This window comes from Arachis stenosperma, chromosome 7, assembly GCF_014773155.1.
Source record: "Arachis stenosperma cultivar V10309 chromosome 7, arast.V10309.gnm1.PFL2, whole genome shotgun sequence".
Taxonomy (NCBI): Eukaryota; Viridiplantae; Streptophyta; class Magnoliopsida; order Fabales; family Fabaceae; genus Arachis; species Arachis stenosperma.
In genome coordinates, this window is record NC_080383.1 from 7,954,889 (window position 1) to 7,977,775 (window position 22,887).

The 22,887-nt window shown below is 33.8% G+C and overlaps 4 protein-coding genes across 4 annotated transcripts; all 4 read right to left on the bottom strand.

Moving 5' to 3' along the window:
- Positions 1-1,697: 1,697 nt before the first annotated feature.
- Positions 1,698-3,907, bottom strand: LOC130941246 (protein LYK5). Its single transcript, XM_057869676.1, has one exon. It carries the CDS (start codon positions 3,852-3,854, stop codon positions 1,836-1,838), a length of 2,019 nt encoding a protein of 672 aa, XP_057725659.1. The 5' UTR covers positions 3,855-3,907; the 3' UTR covers positions 1,698-1,835.
- Positions 3,908-4,721: 814 nt separating this feature from the next.
- On the bottom strand, positions 4,722-8,692 carry LOC130941678 (uncharacterized). Its single transcript, XM_057870243.1, has 9 exons — positions 8,350-8,692; positions 7,337-7,564; positions 7,059-7,180; positions 6,801-6,861; positions 6,410-6,550; positions 6,086-6,193; positions 5,718-5,946; positions 5,240-5,485; positions 4,722-5,082 (listed from the first exon to the last, which is right to left on the bottom strand). The coding sequence occupies exons 1-9, from the start codon at positions 8,491-8,493 to the stop codon at positions 4,997-4,999; spliced, it is 1,365 nt and encodes a 454-aa protein (XP_057726226.1). The 5' UTR covers positions 8,494-8,692; the 3' UTR covers positions 4,722-4,996.
- A 929-nt stretch (positions 8,693-9,621) lies between these two features.
- LOC130940427 (TMV resistance protein N-like) lies at positions 9,622-14,366 on the bottom strand. The gene is made up of 5 exons (XM_057868558.1): positions 13,780-14,366; positions 12,138-13,230; positions 11,771-12,052; positions 10,559-11,656; positions 9,622-10,478 (listed from the first exon to the last, which is right to left on the bottom strand). Exons 1-5 carry the CDS (start codon positions 14,271-14,273, stop codon positions 9,795-9,797), a joined length of 3,651 nt encoding a protein of 1,216 aa, XP_057724541.1. The 5' UTR covers positions 14,274-14,366; the 3' UTR covers positions 9,622-9,794.
- Positions 14,367-14,926: 560 nt separating this feature from the next.
- Positions 14,927-18,812, bottom strand: LOC130941895 (endoglucanase 11-like). The gene is made up of 5 exons (XM_057870531.1): positions 18,447-18,812; positions 18,134-18,346; positions 17,720-17,920; positions 17,227-17,481; positions 14,927-15,732 (listed from the first exon to the last, which is right to left on the bottom strand). The coding sequence occupies exons 1-5, from the start codon at positions 18,753-18,755 to the stop codon at positions 15,067-15,069; spliced, it is 1,644 nt and encodes a 547-aa protein (XP_057726514.1). The 5' UTR covers positions 18,756-18,812; the 3' UTR covers positions 14,927-15,066.
- Between the last annotated feature and the right edge of the window lie 4,075 nt (positions 18,813-22,887).

A 22,887-nucleotide genomic window follows, 5' to 3' on the forward strand; every position in this document is an offset into this window, starting at 1 on the left:
GTATATATAATGTTTAAATTTTAACTAAAAAAATTTAAATCATATTTTATATTATTATCTTATCTTATTATGTACACCAATTATAAATTTTTAATAAAAACTAATTAATAATGCATTATGGTATTCAAAACTCGAAATGGAATCTCAGTCGCTTCATATATTTACACGAATATAAATTTAAATATTCAACTTATTTTAATAAAGACAAAAGTCAACAATCAATTCGTTACGAAAAATTCTAAAACTCGAGACAAAAGGATAATGATTCTATCTTTTCATCATTTTCCTGAATATTTTTGCAACATGTATGAATGAAGCACCCACACGTATACAATAATCATATATTGATGAATTATAGTAAATTTGAAAAGCAAAATAAATTAGGTGATGTGTTAAATTATTTCTAGTGTCCAAACAACTTTGTTTACATGATTGTTGAAAGTGCTTATGAGTAATGAGTATATTTCTGATTTTAACCACTTTTATTTGTTGGTCCAAATTGAAATGATAGGCGTGTGAAGAGTGGGGTCTGTGGCATATGTCATATGGCATAATGCTTAGAAAAATATTTATTGCATGCACTTTAGTGTTTTACCCTCCAAATACCAGATCTTTAGGCAACTTTCTTTTTGGTCAGACAAATCTTGAACAGCTATAGCAACTCTAGAACATACTTCATTCATATCCTACTTTTATGATGATGGCAACCAGATATTTTCAGGTTAACTTTGTAGTAGTTATGATTCTTATCAGTAAAATACAAATTATTAATAAACGAGTGAGATGTGTGTGAATCTTTCAGATACTTTTATGATTATGATTTCTATAGCCCCTCTCTCTTTTTTCCATTGTTAATGTGAAATTGTAAACGGATTCAAAGGATTAATTATTATTAATTTTATCCTTTTTATAATGTGTGAATTATAATATTTTGATTCAAAGGTAATGAAATTTTTAGTTTTTTAATTTTACTAATTATTTTTTTTTGGTGTCTACATATGAAAGAAAGAAAAGAAAAAGAGAAAAAGAAAAGCCAAATTAATTGGCTTAGTTTTATCTAAGCATATGAAATTATGCAAAAATATTTGATAACAAACAAAATTAGACAAATTTAGCCTGAATTTATCTTATTTAGCATTTAGGAAAGGAAGGTGAATAATAATAGTGTCTATGAACCCAAGCTGAATAATTGTGATACTGATATGTTATGTTGAGTTTTCTTTTTGTGAAAATCCAATGTCCATTTAGATCTTGTCCAATTTAGGCCATGACTTTTTGGAGTTTAGAACCCATTCATCATGTGTCGATAAGCTATTAAAATAAGGCTTAGGCCCAAGGAAATTTTATATTACTATTTAGTAATCATTCTCAGCTTCAAGCAAGGGTTTTTCTTCATCAATGAGAACCAAAAGACTGAATTTAATAAGTTAATAATCAAAGTCAGAAGACAAATTCCACTCTAATACTAATATAATGTGAAAGGGAAGCATTCAAATCCATAATACACAATACCAGCAATCATTTAATTCTTTTTATATTCTACTTTTTTATATATAAAAATATTTGCCTAAGATTATATTCCCTAGTTTCATCAAATGTGATCTTGACACAAAACTTAGATCAGACTTGGAGAGAACAATCATCAAAGTCAAAATAATTCTTACTTCAAAAGACTTACTGAATTATTAACACACATGAACAATACCATTTATTTATTAAATTAAATCACTAATTTGTGTGGAAAAAAAAAATAGCATGCATTCTCCATTCTCAGGATCAGTGCCAGTAGATTACAATTTTTAGGTTCTAAGAAGTTTTAAGAAAAAAAAAAACTATCAGCTATCAGTATCAGACATTTGGCTAACTGATTTAAACCGTTCAAGCTCATCAGAGGGATCCCAATTCAATGTAGATGATTGAATCTTAGACAAAGTCATAAAAACCTCAGAGATGTTTGGTCTTGAATTGATGTCACGGGCAACACACTTTTTGGCCAATTCAGCCATAGAATATGCCAAATCCAAAGGATAAACACCCTCCAAAGAAGGATCCATGAATTCTCTAAGATTCTCCCTAACACTATCTCCTTCAAGAACTTGCCCTATAGTTGATGACAACACCACTTGGTGATCCTCACCAAATCCAACAGCTTCTCTTCCTGAAAGAAGCTCCAAAATCACAACACCAAATGCAAAAACATCCATCTTTGGTGTGATCACTCCATTCTCAATGTACTCAGCTGGCATATAACCTTGTGTCCCAACAACATGCCTTGTCAATTGGAACCCTCCATTCCCATCATCACCTTGATCCTCAACGGCTCTTGCAAGCCCAAAGTTTGAAACTTTAGCCCTAAAATTACCATCCAATAAAATATTACCACTCTTCAAATCCTTATGAACATGAGAAGGGTTTGTATAGTTGTGAAGATAGTTAAGTGCATCAGCAACATCATGAGCAACCTGAACCCTTTGCTTCCAACTCAAGCCCAAATCTTTGTTCTTGTTACCATGATTATGAAGCCAGTCATCAAGATCACCATTCTCAGCAAACTCATAAACAAGATAAGTGTTACCTTTGTGGACACAAAAACCAGACAATCTTGTAACATTGGTGTGATTGATCATCTTGAGAATGTTGATCTCAGCAGAAACATCACCTTTGAGAACCTTAACAGCAGCATCATCACCTTTAAAAGAAGCTCTATAAACAGAAGATCCCTTGATTCTATTATCCTCACCGAAGAATCCGGTAGCTTTCTGCAACTCCTCAAATCTGTAAACCGTTAAAGACTCAATAGCATAGCGTACACCTTCAGAAGAAATAGACCATGATTGAGTAGTAGAGGTGCTAGTTGTAGTAGTAACAACATCCAAAGAACCCTTTTTGACTTCTTCAGTGCTGGTAGAGTCATAGAAAGGCTTCGCCTTTGCCGCCTCCTCCGCTGTTTCCGGCTGCCGTGTACGGCGGCGGAAGCATATGAAAAACAGAACAAAACCCAGAACAAGCAGCAGAACGACAACCCCAATTACAACACCAACAACCACCCATTTCTTTGAATTCCCGGAGCCACCGCTTGGCGGAGGAGTCTCCACCGGTGGGGGCGGAGACTCCGGCGGCTGAGCCACCCTCTGCAACTTCTTTGGCGGCTCTGTTTTGAGAGGAACAGAGATCGGAGTAAAGTAGTAGATAACCGAACTTTCAGAAAGCTCATTAGCATCTAAAACGCTCTGTACATCAACCCCGAAGATCTCAGCAATGGAAGAAATCGATTCACCCATGGAAACCAAGTAAGTGAGCAAGTACTTGAAGCCAGCATCACGCTGTTTCTTGGTGGGACACGCGCACCTGAGAGGCACGTGGACACGCTCACCGGCTTGAAGGTTTCGTTCGGGGAAAGAAGGATTCTGAGCAATGAGAGCTTGACACGTGGTGAGTGCCTCGAAGGTGTTGTTGGCGAGGCTGAAGTAGGTGTCGTCGGCGGAGATAGTGTAGGTGGTGTTGTGCTGGTAATAGGTGTTGTTGAAGCACGAGCACGTGACGGGGATGGTGATGAGGGTGTCGGTTGGGATGACTTCAGAGACGGTTGAGAGGTTGTTGGAGGTGGTTATGTTGGTGGGTGTGGAGTTGAGGAGGGTGGAGATTGTGGCTGCTGTGTTGTGTTTTGTGGCGGATTTGAACGTGAGGTAGGATTGGCAGGTTGCGATGGAGTTGCAGGTGTTGCCTAAGGTTGAGTTGGTTATGGTGTCGCAATCTAGTTGGTCGTTGTTCAGGTATATCTGTTGCCCTTCTGTTAAGGTACTACTGATAAGGAACAAGAACAAGAAGGAGAAGAGTATGGAGGTTGTGGCCATGGTGTGATGGTGTTTTTTGTTGAACTGGTTTTTGATTTTATGTTTATGTATTTGTGGTGGCTGGGTGTGTAATAATAATAATCAAAGAACGCGTCTTTGCTTGCAAGTTTCTGACTTTGACTCTCTATATTCATATCTGCTCTCAAACTTGGAAGGTTTGGAAGCAAGTCAAACACGTCTGGCATAGAGTTTATGGATAATTTACTTAAATATACTAACTCTGCTTTTTCAGTTTCTGTTGTATTTTGGGGTAACTACCTAAGTTTCAAATGAGAAAAATGTTAACCCTTTTGATTCAGAATTGACAGAGGTTTAGACTTTAGAGCACTTGTATTAAGTAAGTCAACCTCACTATTTGTTATTATATTTATTATTCCAAAGTGCATCAACTTGACAACTTGCTTTTGTTTCCACCTGTGTGTGTGTGCCTGCTGCTATAAAGAATTGTTCAAGGTGGAAATGGAAGACTTTAATGGAAGACTCACCACCGCATTTGAAGGGACAAACAAAGCATAGCGTCTACATCACTCAACTTAATTTTCACTATGTTTTGTTGGAAAATGAGAGTAGAAACATATGAAAACTACATATACGCAATGTAACCTATCTTTATTTTTTGTCTTGTCTGCATAGACTTCAAATAACAAGACACAAGCTAAACGTTAAGAAACATTAATATTAATATAAAACATAGTTTACATGTATTCTATATGAACTGAGTCAAAAAGCAATCAATGAATCAATGGATTTAATGTTTATTATTACTTTCATTTTTTGTACCATGTAATTGCTTTATACTGAAAATAATAATAATAATAATGTAGCAATTATGTGTTAACCACATGAATCTCCAAAAGTGAAAAAATACCATTAGAATAATGCTAATCGTAATATAAAATTCAGTGAAAGTAGCAGATAAAGAAGTCAAATAAACAAGAAAGAAAATAACTAAAATTTCACTAATAACTTAAACTATAAGCTGTTTTCATTTAGGATTAATTCATTAATGAAAACAGCATAAGAATACTACCCTATACATCTTATTGATCTATAATGACTGATGTTAATTAATTATGCAGAGGTTAAGAAGTGTTACACATTCTCCCTTTTGTGGGCTGTGTATGCAACACTATGCGTGTCAATCAATCGGGCTTCCTTTTGCTGCAGATTCCTTGTCGGGCGATTTTGATAACAGCATAAAGAAGCAGTACCAATACAAGAAGCAATACTGCAACGGGAAAAAAGAAAAAAGAAAAAGGAAAAACATCATGAACTCAAAACCCCCATGTTTGTAAAACCAGAAATGCATTATACAATGAATAAATGCAGATAATCCAAGTTGGATTTGCAGATAGTTAAAGCAAATAGAAGTTAAGACAACTCACAAGCTAAGGAGACAAAAACTAGAATAGCGAGGCGATATCTGACAATCCATGGAAGACTAGATTCAGGAGTGCAGTTACATCCAGCAGCTTTCTCTGTGGAACAAGTCTGTGAATTTGATGCCTGTAGTTCTCTTAATGAAGTGTTGACGCCTGAAACAGGACGGCCATTCTTGTCCCTGATTTCCAACTTCAGAGTTACTGGTTGAGATTCCCAGTTTATTTCAATAGCTCCAAAGTTCGGCTGGCCTAACAGAAATCCACATTCTAAACTTTAAAACATGAAAATCTAGGCGAACAAGGTTATCGAACTCTCCAGCTACCTTATACAAGTTTTACTAGTTTAGGTCTTGAAATCAAGTTTCTGAGTTGATCTTTGTGGTTTAAGTTTACCAAATATCCACTAGTTTAGGATAACTCTGGAGTTTTGTTTCCTTGCAAGTGATAAATAAAAAAAAAAAAATTAGGAGGAGAAGTTTACCATATATACAAGATTTGTATCTGCAGTTTTTGTTCTTCACCCTCATTGTGGATGGGACCAACCATGACACAAATCTCACAACAAAATGGAAGAAATCCGGCAGAGTCCCTTCAACTGATTGAGTAATCCCACTTGAGGTTACTTCATATAGCGGATAATCCCCGGCGCAGTCATATCTTGAGATTTCCCCAAAGTGAACATCTCCACTTATGAAGAATACTCCACTCCTCTGCACACGAAGGACAACTAAGATTTTCGAGTAAATACCTTTTTCACAGCATGTGTAAATAATACCAATGTAAATCCCCCTAACAATAAATGTTAGATGTCAAATGTACAAGACAAAATGAATGCACTAAAGTTGTTACCTTACTATCTGCAATTAATTTGAAAAGGTGATCTCTTTCCTTCGGGTAACGAGTCCATGATTCCATATCAAAGAATGGAAGAGTGATTGCTGTATGATTTGGTATAACCTGGATATATAGAAAGTATATAATGAAATCAATACAACCAAGCAAGAGAAGGCCATTATGAGAGAATTTCTCTTCATAAGCTTTCAAAGAATAAATCATGTAGTTTGGTTTATTCTAACAAAATGTCCCCATAGTTTAAGAATTTAAGCATCACAAACTAAATTCACATAATGATGAATGTCAGAGATCACAAAGACTTATATCTAAATATTGTACCTGAACAGAAGATGCAATGATGGTAATGGCTGTTGGAGGACCCTTTAGTTCTTTCTCAAACCATGACCATTGTGAATCACCCAACATGGTTCCATAACTTCCTACAGGGTCCCTATGGTATCTGGCATCCAAGAGGACAATCTGAAGTGTTTTGCATGGTAAACAACAATAGCATGTCTTAGCACAAGATGCATGCTTAAAACAACATCTAACATGTCTATTGGTAATAACATGTTAACATATTGAGTGCTTTATTTAAGTTGCAAGACATTTAAGGAGACCTTGTCGTGGCTACTGACATAGTGACCACGAGAAGATTTTATCATTGCAAGAAAAAGTTAAATTAGAAATTCTAAATAAATAAATAAAACAGCAATGTTTCAGTTAATACCTTGACATCTCTACCTGCAGAACCATATGTATATGAGGTGTATACACCAGCCTGTTTCCGCCTGAAATACGAAACTGCAGTAAGTATCGAATTCTCTGATGCCTTTCAAAACATCTGAATCAGTGAATCCATATATACATACATTCAAATATTCAATTTTAATATGTATCAATAGTTCTCTTGGACAGAACGTATATCAAATTCTAGCATGTAAATAGGTAGAACATGATAATTCAATGAAGGAGATTGTTGACCCACCTCGGGCTATCTTGAGGTTCATCTAAGAAATCAAGAAGTAACTTTTGGTTAGTTACTTTCCTATCAAACTCTTTTCCTGCATTATTTAATCCATAATCATGATCGTCCCATGTTCCAATAACCTATTACATTTCAAATATAAAAAACTTAGGCTAAAGAAGTTGAGTAAACACATTCACCATTTCAGTAAATGCACCCACATAAACATACTTTTTGACAAATATCTTTCCATGAGAATCTCAACCAGAAAAGAGGCATAGAAGCTTAGATTGAAGCACCTTAGCATTCTGACGAAGTCGAGTGTAGCCAGGGTGTGACTTAGCCTTCTTGTATTTAGCCTCCATCTCCTGCTCAGAGGAAGGAACAAATCGCGGAACATTCTTCCACGGTCCAATAGTCCTTTCCCGTCCAAATAGTTTAAAAGGGTGTTTGATGTCTCCATAAATATTATCACCAAGCCATATAAAAACCTGGGGATGGAAGTCCACCACAGCATCCCAAATGGGCTGGCAGAACAACCAAAAAAATGGGATATGCATACATTAACATCCGAAATACAATTTGAAAGTTAAATCTAATATTCAGCTTGAGCCACATAGAAGACTGTTAAGTGTAAAGCATTGTTGAAAACTAAATTATCACTGAATCTGTAGCTCTAGCTCTGTGATTTCCAAAAAATTATATGTAGATGTAACATAATATAGATAGCTTGAATATGAAAAACTATAGAAGAGCATAAAAATATGTCATCAGGGTCCTACATATATATCATGTAGTAATATGCCACTACTACCTAATACCTATACCTTCTAACCTAAAGGTGTGACTTCACTTTAGCCTGAACAATTTTTAAATGGTAAAAGTGCAAAAACACACCTCCATAATAGAGTTATATCATGTCATGGATCATTATTCCAACCTATTCTTCACAGTTCACAGAACAGGGAACAGATTCTAGATATTAAGCTATAGCCAAATAGTATGTGTACTTAATCACTAATTGAATTGTTGAATAAAAATAGCAATATATACATATGAATACTTTTTGGAAAAGAAATTCAAAGTCAAGCACAGAACCAAAGTTTGCTTAAGTTGACGTGACATGGAGATTGGAAATAGCATGTTGGTACGAGAATTGGGACATCATGAGTGAATCATTGAAATAACATACGACACTGCATCACATGGGTGAAACAGAAGAAAAAAAGAGAAGACAAAGAAGAAAGTACAAAAACAGAAAAAAGAAAACACTTCCAAAAGGAAAATAAATAAAAGACAGAAAATTTGGAACCTGAGGTGCACTTTGGTTGGAACATGATCCGAAGGCAATTCGAGACACCGTTTGTTGTTGTTGTTCGGAAGAAGTTAAGGTCACGGCCAACATTCCGACGAAGACGGCGCACCACCACCGCCACCGGCGAAGCTCGGAACCCATTTTGGCCAAAGTTCGAAACTTTGAAACAATTTTTTTGTGGGGTGATCAGAGAAAAGAGGACTTTCAGAAAAACAGAAGAACCTTTTTCTTCCTGTGTTTACGACATAAAACTTTTTTCTCTCCGTTTTTCTCTCTTCTTTTTGTTTTTGTTTTGCAATTGAAAAATTGAGAGAATTAAATAGCCTTTGCACCCTGTCACATTGAATGTTATTCTTTTGATGGAAAACAGTAATGTATAAGAAATAAAATAGAATGATTTTATGAGTATATTGTAACATTTATTTTCCTGTTTTAATGAACTCACATGCTCGGTTCTGTTATTGCATGATTCTTAAGATATGTCCAATAACATAAAATAAAAATCTTAAGAAAAAGGAAAGTCTGCAATTTAAGATTTTTAATATTTTTAAAAGATTCATTTTTTTTATATATTATATTGTTTAATAAAATTTAACAAATGTCCAAATTTTTAACTATTCCTAAAATCAAATGTATAATTGTATAAAGCGCTTGACTGAGTCATTGTGTCGGAAATAATTGTAAGAAAAGGCAAAGTCTGTACAGGGAAAAAAAATGCAAAGTCTGAATATATTTTAAGGAAAAAAAAAAGAGTGAACAACTGAACTTAAATCCATGATATGAAGAAAGGTCTTGGACTCTTGTGGCAATTCATTGAATCAAGTTATGAGCTGTGAACTGTTTGATGATCAAGGAATTTATGTTGACTGTAGTTGACCAGTGACCAGACATGGAATCCATTTCTTCAAGAATAACATGACTGTAGTGTTTGTAAGTGGATCATTCTCATGCTTTCTTTTTTATCTTTTTAATTAGAAAAAAATTGGAAATAAAATTTGGGTTTTCTCCAATGTCATTCAATATCAAAAGCATACCCTGAAAGCCAAAAATTCTGGACATTATTGCAAGAAATCTACAATAATACCACCACCTTCAAAGCTTCAGCTTTCTAGACAGAATTACACTTTAACAAAAACAGCAACAGTTTCAACATTGTGATTTGTTAGTGGAGTTTTGGCTACATAAAGGTTTAATATGAATACATGATATATGCATTAACTTGGCTGCTACTCCTAATTTGATGCAGACATAAATGTTTTAAAACTACTGTTTTTATTGACAAACTAACAAGCAAACATTAACCTTTCCAACAGTGTTTTGGTGGAGATAAGTATGTATAATCATGCTATGTGTACACCAAAAATCAACTACCAAATCAATTATCTGTAATTCTGTATAGAATACATATCGGAATATAAAATACACATTGAAAGAAGCATTAGTTATCTTATGCGAGTCGTTGCATAAGCAGTGGCTACATACATTCCTTCAGGTGAAACTTTGGGAATTTTGATAGGTGGGAATCCTTCCTTCCTGTATGGATTTGGTGTCTTCTGCACACAACCAGAACCCATCTTAGATACCAAACGTGCACCACACTTCTTTATTTTGGAACATTTTTTACTATTACTCCCCTCAATCATCATCTTATTCCCTGTGCCATTGTTGTTTATAGCATAAAACATTAGTTTAACTTTGTTTTCATCATGTTGCCAAAAGTTAACAGGATAATAATACATCAAAATGTGAGGGCATTTATAGTTTGGTATCCACTTAATCCATTCAGCATCTTCAATGTTGATTTCCTGTTTTTCCTCAGAATTAGCACTATGAACTTGACTAAAGCAATATAGGCCATCATAGTACTGCAATGGTGCAGATTCTGGATTGCCTTCTATCACAAGGCATACAGCAATTCCCCAAAATTCACTCTGACTACAAGATTCTGGTATTTCCAGGATTATTGATACGGCCGACTCAAATTGAATTCCAAAATGTTCTAGAAATCGTTTGTCTGGCACAAAATAATCTTCATTCTCAAAGCATGCAGGAAGGTCTGTTCCAGGAATCTCCAGTATAGGCCGAAACCGAGAGAATTTCATTGAAGAATCAGGATCCTCCACCTCCTGTTGTAAAGAAACTCTCATGTTAAACACTAATTACTTAACAAGATAACTATCAGAAAGAAAAGCATGTATAATTAGACCTCTAAGTCAATTGCTTCCAATAGACTCCATATTTGTTCTGGATCTGATAAAGGTTTCAGTGAAACACTCTGGCATGCATCTACTCGCTGCACCGTTGGTGGAAGCTTAGGCAGTGACTCGAGGCGAGGACAATTGTACAAGTAAACATGTGCTGCATTTGGTGGAAGATCAGGCAATGACACAAGGCTTTGGCAATCATAAATGTAAAGTTCTGCTAGTTTGAAGAGCTTAGAGAAGCATCCATCAGGCAGGTTTACAAAATTGTTTTTGCTTAGATCTAAAAGCTCGAGCGAAGACAAGCAGCCGAGATCATAAGGAATTGATCCATCATGGAGGTTGCAATTTCTCAAACTCAATTCCTTCAACATTCTCATACCTGATATAGAAGGAGGCAACACCAAGCTCATTGAAATCGGTGGATGATAACTCTTGAAGCCGAATATCTGTGCTATTGGTTGAATGATGTTCCATGAGTTGGAAGTTTCCTGAACTTTACATCCAGCTATAATGAGCCACATAAGATTCTTCAAATGAACAATAGAAGAAGGTATTTCTCTTAATGCAGTTAAACTTGCATTTAGATATTCTAATGCTTCATTTTCATTTAAATTCTCCGGCAGCTTAGAAAAGTTTGAGCAACAGCAGATATTGAGCTTTGTGAGAGATTTCAAATTGCCAAAAGTTTTTGGCAAGCAAATGAGATTTTGACAACTCTCTAAATTCAAAGTGCGAAGAGCAGTTACATGACCAAGAGAAGGAGGCAATTCTGCTATGGCGATGTTGCGCAAATCGAGCTCCTCTAGATGTATCATATTTTCCCCAAACTCAGGAAGCTTTCTGACATTTGTGCAGCCATGGAGGTCTAAGCACTTCAGAGATTCCATTTCCAATTTTCTTGGAAGTTTCTTGAGATTTCTGCAGTCAGCTAATGACACTTTGACAAGCTTTCTGTGCTTTCCAAGAGATGGATGAACCTCAAACAGGTTTATGCATTCATCAAGATACAGTATTTCCAGATTGGGGATTCCGGTAAAATCCGGAGTACTAGTCAGGCTTAGAGAATGACTTAAATAGATGGATTTCATCTTAGCAAAGTACTGATCATCAAAACATAGAAAGTTGTTAAAAAAAGAAGAAGAAAAGGATAGCAAAACAAGAAGACTAGCTTCTTCAAGCTTCATTAAGCATTATGCTAGCACATCTTAAGTTACCTGCATTCCGTTCCAAAGTTGTTTTAGATTGCTGTGAGGCATTTCGAGGCGAACGAGTTCATCCAGAGGGACTCCAAGTGGTAAAGCGTTTAAGGGACATTCCCTCCATACAAGGACTTTTAATCCACTAGATAGACATTTTAGGCCAAGTGGAAGGTGCAAGTTACTTGACAAGATAAGTAGTCTAAGGATCTCCATATTTGAGAACCCTTCAGGGTGCCAGCGAGCTTCATGATGCAAATGCCATAATTCAAGTACTATGCCTTGTGTTGATTCATTTACCTGGTAAAGATTACTGATGAAAATTAGCAGTGACTTGGAGAACTTATAAACAAAGTTCATATTTGCATTAAAGAGTTTTTATCACCTTTTTTTTTCTTAGCACATGATCAATGTCATCCAAAGACCACAACCTGCTACGTTTACCAGCAATTTCAGGAGATTCTTCAAAGACAATACTCCTTCCCATGTCTTGAAGTGAATCATGCATCCCCAGAACCCCTGAATCATAAGTTACCAGTGATTTTTCAATAAGAATTTCGATTCCAATTGGAGGATAACGGCCGCAATCATTCAGTATTTGTTTCACTTGATCTTTAGTCCACCCTTTGAAGAAACAAGCAATGTCTAGAAATAGTCCTTTATATCGCCTCGGTAGTCCATCATAGCTTATTCCAAGTGTCCTATGAAGACTATCACTCTCAGGAACTTCTTTTATCTGTTCTAAAACCTCCTTCCATTGTGACACACTTCGTTCGCAAAGAAGTGAGCCAAGAAGCTTGAGTGTCAAAGGAAGGCCTCCAGCATATTTGATCACGGCTTTTGACAGCTTCAGAAAATGCTCTGGAGGTTCATCTCTCTTAAAGGCTTTCCTTGAAAAGAGTTGAAGGGATTCTTCAGGGTTTAAGAAATCAATCTCATACTTTTCTGATATTCCATGAGATGTCAAAAGTTGCATGTCTCTTGTAGTCACTATTACTCTACTCCCTGGACCAAACCATTCCTTTTCTGCTAAATTCTCTAATTGGCTCATATCACTTACATCATCAAGAATAAGTAGAACCTTTTTATTGAAGAGAAAGTTTCTAATAGTGTCTATTCCTTGATACTCATCTTCTATCTTTGTGTCCATAATTTTCAGCTTACTAAGAAGTTCTCTTTGCAAGTTTAGCAGGCCATGTCTTTGACCGGAAGCTTCTCTAACATTGTCAAGGGTGCAACTAATTTCGAATTTTCTTCGAATTTTCATATACAAGACTTTAGCAAGAGTTGTCTTTCCTATGCCTCCCATGCCCCATATGCCTATAAAGCGAACATCCTTTACATCTGGTCTTAAAAGTGAGTTCATGTCTTCTATCTTCTTATCAATTCCAACCAATCCATCCCTAAATGTTGGCAATTTAGGTTGCAGCCTTGTCCAAACAGTTGTGACAATTTCTTCAATTAGTTCTGCTTCCAACCTGCATAAGAGAAAAATAATCTAACATGGACCAAGCATGAATGGTAATAAATAATAGAACAAAAAGAATATGTATGTTCCAAGAATGAATTGATTATATCTTAATTTCCAACAATAATGTAGCATTCACATGATGAGTTGAGATCTTAAAAGCACATATTGCTGATTTTCTTCTAGCAGTAGTTTTCATTGCATTGCATACAACTTTGACAAAACAATACAAGATTTTCTGCATTAGGATAAATTCTTGAGGTTCAATACCATATTCAAAAGGTTCCAACATAACATGAAATTTTCTATTAGGCTACCTAAAGTGAGATTCAATCAAAAATTAACAACTAAGCATGCAGCAACATGATTATGCAGAGAGCCACTCAGAATTCTAAGACCTAATTTTTAAAATGCCATCAAAACTTTTCCTATTCTAATAACAAATAAATTGATAAATTTTTTTTGTCGAAACTATAGGTTATATCCTCCTGTTAGAGAGCCAAAATTGTTGAGAACAGCAACAAAATTCTGAATATGTGTGTATGTATGTGATGCTAACCTTTTTTTGGAGCCCCAACCACTTAAACCAGCTACTTGTGTTAAGGCATCTCTCCATTTTTGAACCTTATCTCCATCATACCTCTTCTCATGTTTCTCAAAGGCCTCAGCAAAACTTCCCTTTTGGTATCTAACATCAGATGCTTCCACATCATAGAAGATAGGGAAAACTTCAAGTTTGGACTCAAGAATGCAGTGAAGCTCCTCCAAGCACCAAGTGGAAGTAGCATATTTTGGTGAGAGGATAACAATGGCAGAGAGTGAGTCCTTGATTGCTCTTGGAAGTTCATCTGATATGACATCTCCAACTTCAAGAATCTTGTCATCTCTGAAAACTATGATCCCAGCATCCTTTAAAGCAGAATACAAGTGGTTTGTGAAGCCTTTTCTTGTGTCTGCTCCCCTAAAACTCAAGAAAACATGGTAACTCCATCTTCTGTTGTTGTTAGAGGTTGATGATGGTGCTGGTGATGAAACTCCTTCCTCAGTTACCATGTTGTATCATTGGACTGTTGCAGAACTCAACTGATTAAAGTTAGTGTTGCAATTTACAAATTGCAACTTCATTCTATATTAGACTATGGTAAATGTAGAAATAGTATTATATAGAAAATGTAATGTAATAAGTGCATAACATGTTAGAGATTTGTGCTTGGGTTTTTTATATTAATGTTAAGATATTATATTGTCACATGTCAGGGCCTATTATTGGTCATGGTTAGTTCCTAGAAATTACTGATATACTGCAGTCGCTGTCACTTTTTCAATATCTTATAGCCTGAATTTCAATGTTGGGTAGATAACACATGGCAATAAACTACAGTGAGTGCTCAGAATTGTATATACTAGCAAAACATGTTTTGTCAATGCCACAAGTAGAGAAATAAAAAGAAATTAGTATCTTAATTCTTAAATGAACCATTCACAGACCAATTCATTTAATCAATTAAATTTTTGCTTTGTTGACCTTCTCTTATGTTCCAACTAATTCAGCAATATGCTAATGATGATTCCTTGAAGGATGCAACTTTTGACCAAAGAAAAAATCAGAGTAGAATTATGTATTAATGGCATGGACAGAGTGTTAATCTGTTGACTGTAGTACCAACAAATTTAAAAATTTGTTTACAATGAAATTACATTTGCAGCCACAAAAACTTAGCTAAAACATAAAAAATCACTCATCTATATGAAAAATTTGAAGACAAAAGAGAAAAGAAAAGAAAAAAATTTTAATTGGCTTATGAGTAACATATGCTGTATTAATGTACTCTATATATTTCTTTATTTAAAAGGATGCAACCAAGAGTGAGTTACAATCCTGAACCAGTTTCTGGTTCTCTATATGCAATAACTTTGCAAAAACACCAACTAAGGGGGCAGTGTTATATGTGCAAGCCTCAGTTTGCATGAAATTGTTCCTCTGATCTTCAAAATTGTCTTGCCAATCAGGCCCTCCAACCAATGCACCAACAAGAACATTAGGGTTAGGTTCTTGGCTACTGTACCAATTATCATAACCTTGTGTACACCCTATGAACCCTTTATTCTCCTTGTATGACACAATGGAAGCACCTCTATGGTGCACCCTTTTAGGGTACCTTGGCCCATAGCCCACCAAATAGCTCATGTTCATTGGGTTTGAGCCCAAAATGTAATCAATTTGTGACTTAGCAAAGCTTAGAATCTCTTCATGATCCACTGTGCCACCATGACAATTTAGATTTTGGTTTGTGCTTTTGAGGAAATCAGAATACACTGAGAGCAAGAATGAAGCTGTTGAAACATATTGCATGTTGTTCCATTGTCTTACATAGAGCAATCCACCTGGAGTTCTTTGCACATTGCTATCATTGTTGTTCTTGTTTAGACATGAACATATATAGTACTCAGCTTTTGATCTATATTGCTCAAGTATATCACTATGCTTCTTGTGTTTTTCTTGGTTTAGGAACTGCAACAAATACAATGAACCTATTGTAAGATTAAAAATAATTGTAACTCTTGTGATCCATATGTAGTACTGAATTAAAATTTGGTGTTTCATGCACCAAGATAATTCAATAGTATAAATTTAATAGAAGTTATCCGTGCAAAAATATATTAAAATTTATATTATTGGATTGTCTTAGTGTATGATGCACAAACTTTAACTGGGTACTTAATAATATTCTCTATCATTGGACTAATAAGCCTAAACTCTTGAAATTAACCACTAATTTTTTTATTTTTTCAAATTAGAAATTTGAAATATCTAACTTCATTTTTCTCATTGAATGTGTTCAAAGGTAGGTCAACAAGACCCAAGAAACAGGGTGGGTAAAGAGCAGCACATGTGAAGTTCTGAGCCATGTGTATGTAGCATGGTTCAATCAATAGTTTGATAGTTAACATTTTTTTTTTCTTTCTTTTTGTTTCTTGTGCTGTGAATTATCTAGATATATTGTTCAATATTAGCAAATCTTATGTATGAAAGCTATTCTCCAACAATTTAGGAGTGATGAAACTCATTCCATCTGATTATAAAAATCAAAACAAAACAAAAATGTGATGTGTGAATCTTAAGTTAGCATTGAAGGTGGGCCACACAACTGCAGTTTCTGACCTCACAGTTTGATGGTATTAGCATATCAGTTAGATATGCCATTATTAATTCATAAGGTACATACACATAAAATGAAATTTATAAAAGAAAAATAGTCTTTTTTATAATGCAGTAATGTGGTAAATACTAAATTACTCAGGTGAAAGCTTTCTCTTGTTATGTGTATGAAATTTTCTGTTTATTTTTTAAACTAAGTTATATTATTATTATTATTATTATTGTTGTTGAGGCTATAGAAAAATTTTTATGTTGAAGGGTAAAGTGAGTCATTGAGCTACAAATCTAGGCTCAACCACAAGCCAGATCACTTTGATTGTAGTGTGATTCAAAGCAAAAGCTTTCAAACTCTGCACATGACATTGTTCATGTGTACACACTTTTTAGGTATTAGCAACCATATATAGATAATGTACCTTAACTAGTGTATACTCCACAGGTGACTTTTTTAAAATAAAGTGCTACAAGATTTAACCCCTATATTTTTAGATTAGAAAAGTAAAAATGTTAGACTAAGCTAGAGAGAAATAGGTCACTATTAACAGAAACACAAATACAAATAAAAGGTTTAAAATTTGAAGAAAAGTAGGATTGAAAAACAAGTAAAATACAAACACAGTTACACAACATTTGACTTAATTTCAATGCCTTGAAGGAAGAGACATCAGGCATTATCATAGAGTGATTGAAGGGAAAAGTAAAACACTTTTTTCTTTTGTTAGCAATACTATTTAAGCATTATCGTATTCTAAGTCGACAGATCAGATCATCGATCCACCCTTGTTTTAATGTAGATGAGTGATATGTCGGCTCAGAATACGATAATAAGTACCCAAAAGAATTTACCTTTGAGGCAAGGAGTTGAAGACCAGCATACTTAACATCCCAGCTGAACTCAGAAATGGACCAACCAGTGCCACCAAAAGAGTGAGCCTTTGAAATAAAGTACTGAAAATACATTTCACTGTCGGTGGCCTTGTACAGCCACATGGCTGCCCACAATAACTCATCCTTGTAACCACTCACCGACGCATAGTAGCTCTTCACCACTCCAACACTCTCATCATACTTCCCTCTATGCTTGTCCCCAAATTCAAACAACTGCACCACAACACATTCAATTCAATAGTCCCTTCAATTATTACCCTACTGTGTATGTATCCAGATACATAACATTGATTTTAATTTAATTACGTACTAAAAATGATAATGACATATTATGGTACCTAATTAATGCAGAAAACTAAAGCACATATATATATAGCTGATTAATTAATCCCTAGAGATTAGTTAACTAAATTAATTCTAGAGAAGCAGGATCAGAACCAAAAGTAGCTACCTGCTGAGCATGGTGTAGGAGTAGGTGAGAATAATGTGGGTTTGTGTTCTTGAACACAATTGAGGCTGCAGCCATGGCAGCTGCTGTTTCTGCAGCCAGATCTGAACCAGGTTTTTCCTCATCTATCTTGAATGCTTGCCTTGAGGTAGTCATGTCCTCTGGCCTTTGCCAACAATAATGGTCTGTGTCACCATCACCAACCTTCAAAACCCAACAACAACAATCTTGAATCTCTTGAACCAAACTAGTCCCAAACTGTCTCAAGACAGAAATACAAAGACACGGATAGATTTTCTGTATCTACATTATTTATACTGCCTCAACGTCTCTGTATTTTCTGTCCTGAAACAGTTATCGAACCGGAGGAATTTGAAGAGTATATATATATATATATATATATATGTATTAAGATACCTCTGCCCAAAGGACATTGGGGCTGGTATGAGCTTTGATGAAGTAATCAGTGCCCCATTTGATAGCCTCCAAAGTGTGTTGAAGCTCACCAGCATCTGAAATGTGTTGCAAATATTCAATGGCACCCCATGAAAGCATTGTCACTGTGAACGCCATTGGCAATCCAAACTTCACATGATCACCTGCATCATAGTACCCTCCAACCAAGTCCACCTTCAAAAGCAAGAACATATATACTTCAATTTTCAACTTGGGAATTATCACAAACACCTAGCAATCTAGAACTAGAAATTGGTGTAACTAACTAACTAACCCCTTGTTCTAGACCATCAGTGAGGCCGGAATGGTGACGCCAAGAGACGCGCTGATTGTAAGGAATTCTTCCTGAACGCTGTGCCTCAAAGTAAAGGAGGCTCTTTGAGAGTGCATCACCATAATCAAAGGCTTGTTGAGCATTGGTAGTAGTGATGAAAATGGTTGTTATGGTGATGAAGAAGAACAAGAACCAAAGAGAAGAAGAACAACAATGCTGTACAAGTACCAAGGGGGGAACAATCTTGGAATCTCCAAAACTACTAGTTTGTTTCCTATGATATTGATGATGATGTGTTTGTTCCTCCATTGTTGTTCCCCCTCTCCCTTCTTTCCCTCCTAAACAAGTTTAATTCTTTTTAGGGGTGAAGAAGGAAGGAATGGGAAACAAAAATGAGAAAATAAAAAAAAAAAAAATAGTGTGACTTAGGATTATTCAATAACATACACTATACACCATACTCCTATGGTGTGAGATTTGAAGTGTGTTTGGAAGATTGTGATATATGTAACATGTGTATGTGTGCCTATAATGTAGGAGGGGTCTCTCTTCTTTAGCCCCACATCGATCTGAATGTGAAACTTTGGTATTTGTTTGTACAAATAAATTTGAAATTTCTAAGGCTTTGATACTTGGATGTCTTTGTTAATGCCTAAAACAGAAAATAAACCCCCTTCTCTTTTGGAAAAATATTATTTTTCCAAACTGATTTATTTTCATTGCTTACTAGTAAATGTTACATCCATTATCTACTAAAAAAAAATTATTTTTTTTAACTAAAATAGGGCGAATCGATCAGATCAGTATGAATCTCTAAATGAATATGTGCAACATCTAGATAAGATCAATATGAATCTCTAAATGAATATGAAGAGATTATATTTTTTAAAAATTTATGTTTATTTTTTTATTATTGTTTGATATTTTGTTATTATAAATTTACTAATGTTATTTTTTTATGAAAATATTATACATAATTTATGTTTTTTATGTTTCGTTTGAGTTTTACAGGATAACGTCAGATGTTTGTTTTTATAATATAAATCATGCTAGGTTAGTGAGTTTTGTGTATAATTTTAAAAATTCATTAGCCTAATATGATTTATGTCTATTTATGTTCGTTGGTAAATCATCACTTATAAATTAAGAAAGACGTCAAATATATAACCATTTTCAGTTTAGGGTTATATAATAAATATCGATTTTTATTTTATTTAGATAAAATGGCTGAAATTTTAATATTATTATGGAATACATAGTATTGATAATATAGATGTTAAAAATTATATTTAATGGCCAATGAATATAATAACTCAAATGGCATAATTTTATCATATTTATTTAGAGGTTGCGAATTTAAATCTGGTTTCTAATTTTAGAAGAAAAAAAAAGTATATTTAATGTATACTATGGAGCATCCTTTGCACGTGTAGTTTTTTCTTTTTTCTTTAATGATTTGCTTGTGTATCACACTATCACTGTAGCTTCGAGAGTTCGACCTGAGGACCTTTGTTTTTTAATGACTAAGTCAAACAAAGTATTACTACATTTATAATCGGAAAGATTTATTCATTAATAATACTGTTACTTACAAAAAATATTAAAAACTGACAGATTGATATCATGCAAAATAATTGGCAAAATCTCTAGTAATAATGTAGCTATCTTGTCAGAAATATTTGATAATCAAAATGAATTAGTCAACAATTAGAATTTATTTTATTTAATTTTTATAATAATTAATAAATATTAAATAAAATATATTTTAACTTTTTTTTTTGTGTATTTAGCATTATTGCTAGTTTGTCCATTCATGTGTTTTCATAAAAAAAAAACACCAAATTAAGTTAAACAAACAACATAAAAATTTATGCATTCTAAAATCAAACCATTTTAAATATATAAGATTTTTTATGTGTTATCAATCACACCTTTATAATAGTATTGTCTAAATTTTATATCAACAAAATCAATAATAATTAAAATTTGGTGAATTCTAACTAACTCTCTTTTAAATAAAGAATTTGTTATCTTCTATAACATATATTTTATTGTTATTAAAGGAATTTGATTGAGTCATCATAGTTATTATTCGCTATCTCTCTAACTTAAATGTGGATACCAAATTATGTAATTAGAATAAAATAATTTTTACAACTTACAAGAACTTTTTTTAACAAAATTCCATTGTATAATTTCATCATTTTTTTCCAAACTACCCAATCCCTTAATCTTTTCCAGCCAAAAAAAAAATTGAAACGAGAGAATTAAATAATCAAATATTCTTTGGTCACACTTGTGTATGATTAATAATCCCTTTAATTATTTACTAATATCTGCAAGATATCATTGAAGCCATAAGTTTTACCGTGAATGAAGGAACTTGACCAAATAAAAACTTCCACTATCCAGAATTTATTTTTCAATGATATTTATCCAACTATTTGCGGTTAAAATTTTGTGATTGTCTCGCGTGGCTAATCTAATTCAAACTCACATTGATCTGTTTGAATTAAAATTTTGTGTAATCACACACAAGTTTTATGTCTAGTAGATTATTAGCATTGTTTAAGTTGTTAAATGGTTAATCCAGAGCAAGAAATGAAGTCAATAATTTTATTATAAATAGTTATGTAGTTATCTAAACTCTAGTTAAAAAGATGATTAATATTAAGTATGATAATAATCAAAATTTTCTAATAATCATAAAATATATCATAGAAAGTAATATATTCTTTGTTGATATCCTAATCCAATACTAGGGTCCAAGTCCAAATAAAAAAAAATTAATTTAAAAACTGGTCTTTATTATCAACTGATCTCTTTAGAAGAGGTCAAATTCAACACAAACTCCACCCCTAAGAAGACGGGCTCGGAAGATAACTGGCAGATAACACTTATTTAAATAAATAACTACCTCTAAAATTTTTCAACCCACTTTTAAGAGTCATATCTCAACTTTTTTAAGATAAAAGGACAGTTACCCACCTTAAAAGGTGAAACTACTCTGACGGTAATTCTTGGTTCACCACTATAAATACGCAGACACTCCTCAGGTATCTCTAAGTTCTAATATTTTCTAAACCTATTAAACTCTTTGCTGACTTAAACATTGGAGTGTCTTTGCAGGTATCACCTCCCATTCTTTCATATATACAAGTCGAACGATGGCTTCCAGACACAGCCAAGTCGGAGACCATCTCTACTTAACGTTTAGACCTATCTTTCAAACCCAGTTCACCAATTTAAGGTTAACACCCCTTATTTGAGAGAGAGTTGGCTAAAATTTACTTTAAAATTTTAATTTTAAATCTATATAAATAAAATTAAAAGTTATAGTACAATTTTTACATGTTATAGGAATTGATAGATCGGAACTCCATTTTCTCATTGCTAATTATCATCGTGCGAATCGCGGAATATAATAAATCACATGCAAAAAAGGGTTGTTAAAAATTTCTAGAAGATCTCTAAAGAGATCTCAACACAGTTTATATTTTCACACCTTTAACTTTATGGTATACGAAATTCGATATTTACAACCAATATATTCGTCCGCACGATATGTATTATAATGTAAACTTTTATACGCACTTTATTTTTCTTTGTAAATATATAGTTTTTATTTCATTATTATTATTATATGTGTATCCAATATGCACCAATTTTAATTTGAGCAAAATATGGCACTTTTAAAAGTTGGTCAATTTCTTGCATCAAAAGCGATGTGCGTTCTGCTTTCAAAGACTAGCTTGATCCAAGAAAATAATTAATTAAATAAAATTGATAAATATCACCTATCTAGTGATAAAACGATCTTAACTAGCTCATCAATGTACGAAACAAAAATAACAATAATACTCCTAGCAAACAGTGGGGAGTTTGAAGAAAATTTTTAACATAAAAATTATGTAATAATATTTATATTAAAATAAGGGCAATTTACGTTTTTAAATTGTTTCAATCCCAAATTTACGCAAATGCATTGTTTTAAAAATGGTTACGCAATTACGTTGTTTCACTATGTTATATAAACCGCTACTGGCAGTAGCGGTTTATAATTGCACAGAAACCGCTAGAGCCAGCAGCGAATTCTGTTTATTTATGATTCTTTATAAACCGCTGTTGCCAGCAGCGGTTTATGTTTGTTAAATGCGTGCATAAACCGCTGGTGACCATAGCGGTTTACGTTCAGTAATAATAATACAAATCAAATTTACTCCAATTCATGCATGTTATTGTTACAATTTCTTCCTTTTCTTTTTTGTTTTTTTAGTTTTATAAACGGACGTGAAAAAAAAAATACATTTGAGTCTTGTATAATATTTTTATAAAATAAATTTTATTTTATTGTGTTGAGTTTTCATACCAAATAGAAATTAAAATAAGAAAACGAAAGAAAGTGACTTATTTTATTAAAAAATTATAAAAGAATAATTGA

Bases quoted from the DNA above. Each gene is read 5' to 3' on its own strand.
- LOC130941246 (XM_057869676.1), bottom strand. From the start codon at position 3,854: ATGGCCACAACCTCCATACTCTTCTCCTTCTTGTTCTTGTTCCTTATC.
- LOC130941678 (XM_057870243.1), bottom strand. From the start codon at position 8,493: ATGGGTTCCGAGCTTCGCCGGTGGCGGTGGTGGTGCGCCGTCTTCGTC. The intron at 7,181-7,336 runs GTGCTTCAATCT...GAAATGTAATAG, and splicing joins GACTTCGTCAGAATGCTAAG to GTTATTGGAACATGGGACGA. The intron at 6,194-6,409 runs GTACAATATTTA...CTATATATCCAG, and splicing joins TCATTGCATCTTCTGTTCAG to GTTATACCAAATCATACAGC.
- LOC130940427 (XM_057868558.1), bottom strand. From the start codon at position 14,273: ATGGTAACTGAGGAAGGAGTTTCATCACCAGCACCATCATCAACCTCT. The intron at 13,231-13,779 runs GTTAGCATCACA...TCTCTTATGCAG, and splicing joins GGTTGGGGCTCCAAAAAAAG to GTTGGAAGCAGAACTAATTG. The intron at 12,053-12,137 runs GTGATAAAAACT...AATCTTTACCAG, and splicing joins ATGTGCTAAGAAAAAAAAAG to GTAAATGAATCAACACAAGG.
- LOC130941895 (XM_057870531.1), bottom strand. From the start codon at position 18,755: ATGGAGGAACAAACACATCATCATCAATATCATAGGAAACAAACTAGT. The intron at 17,921-18,133 runs GTATCTTAATAC...TGGGTTTTGAAG, and splicing joins CCAATGTCCTTTGGGCAGAG to GTTGGTGATGGTGACACAGA. The intron at 17,482-17,719 runs GTAGCTACTTTT...GTTGTGGTGCAG, and splicing joins TCCTACACCATGCTCAGCAG to TTGTTTGAATTTGGGGACAA.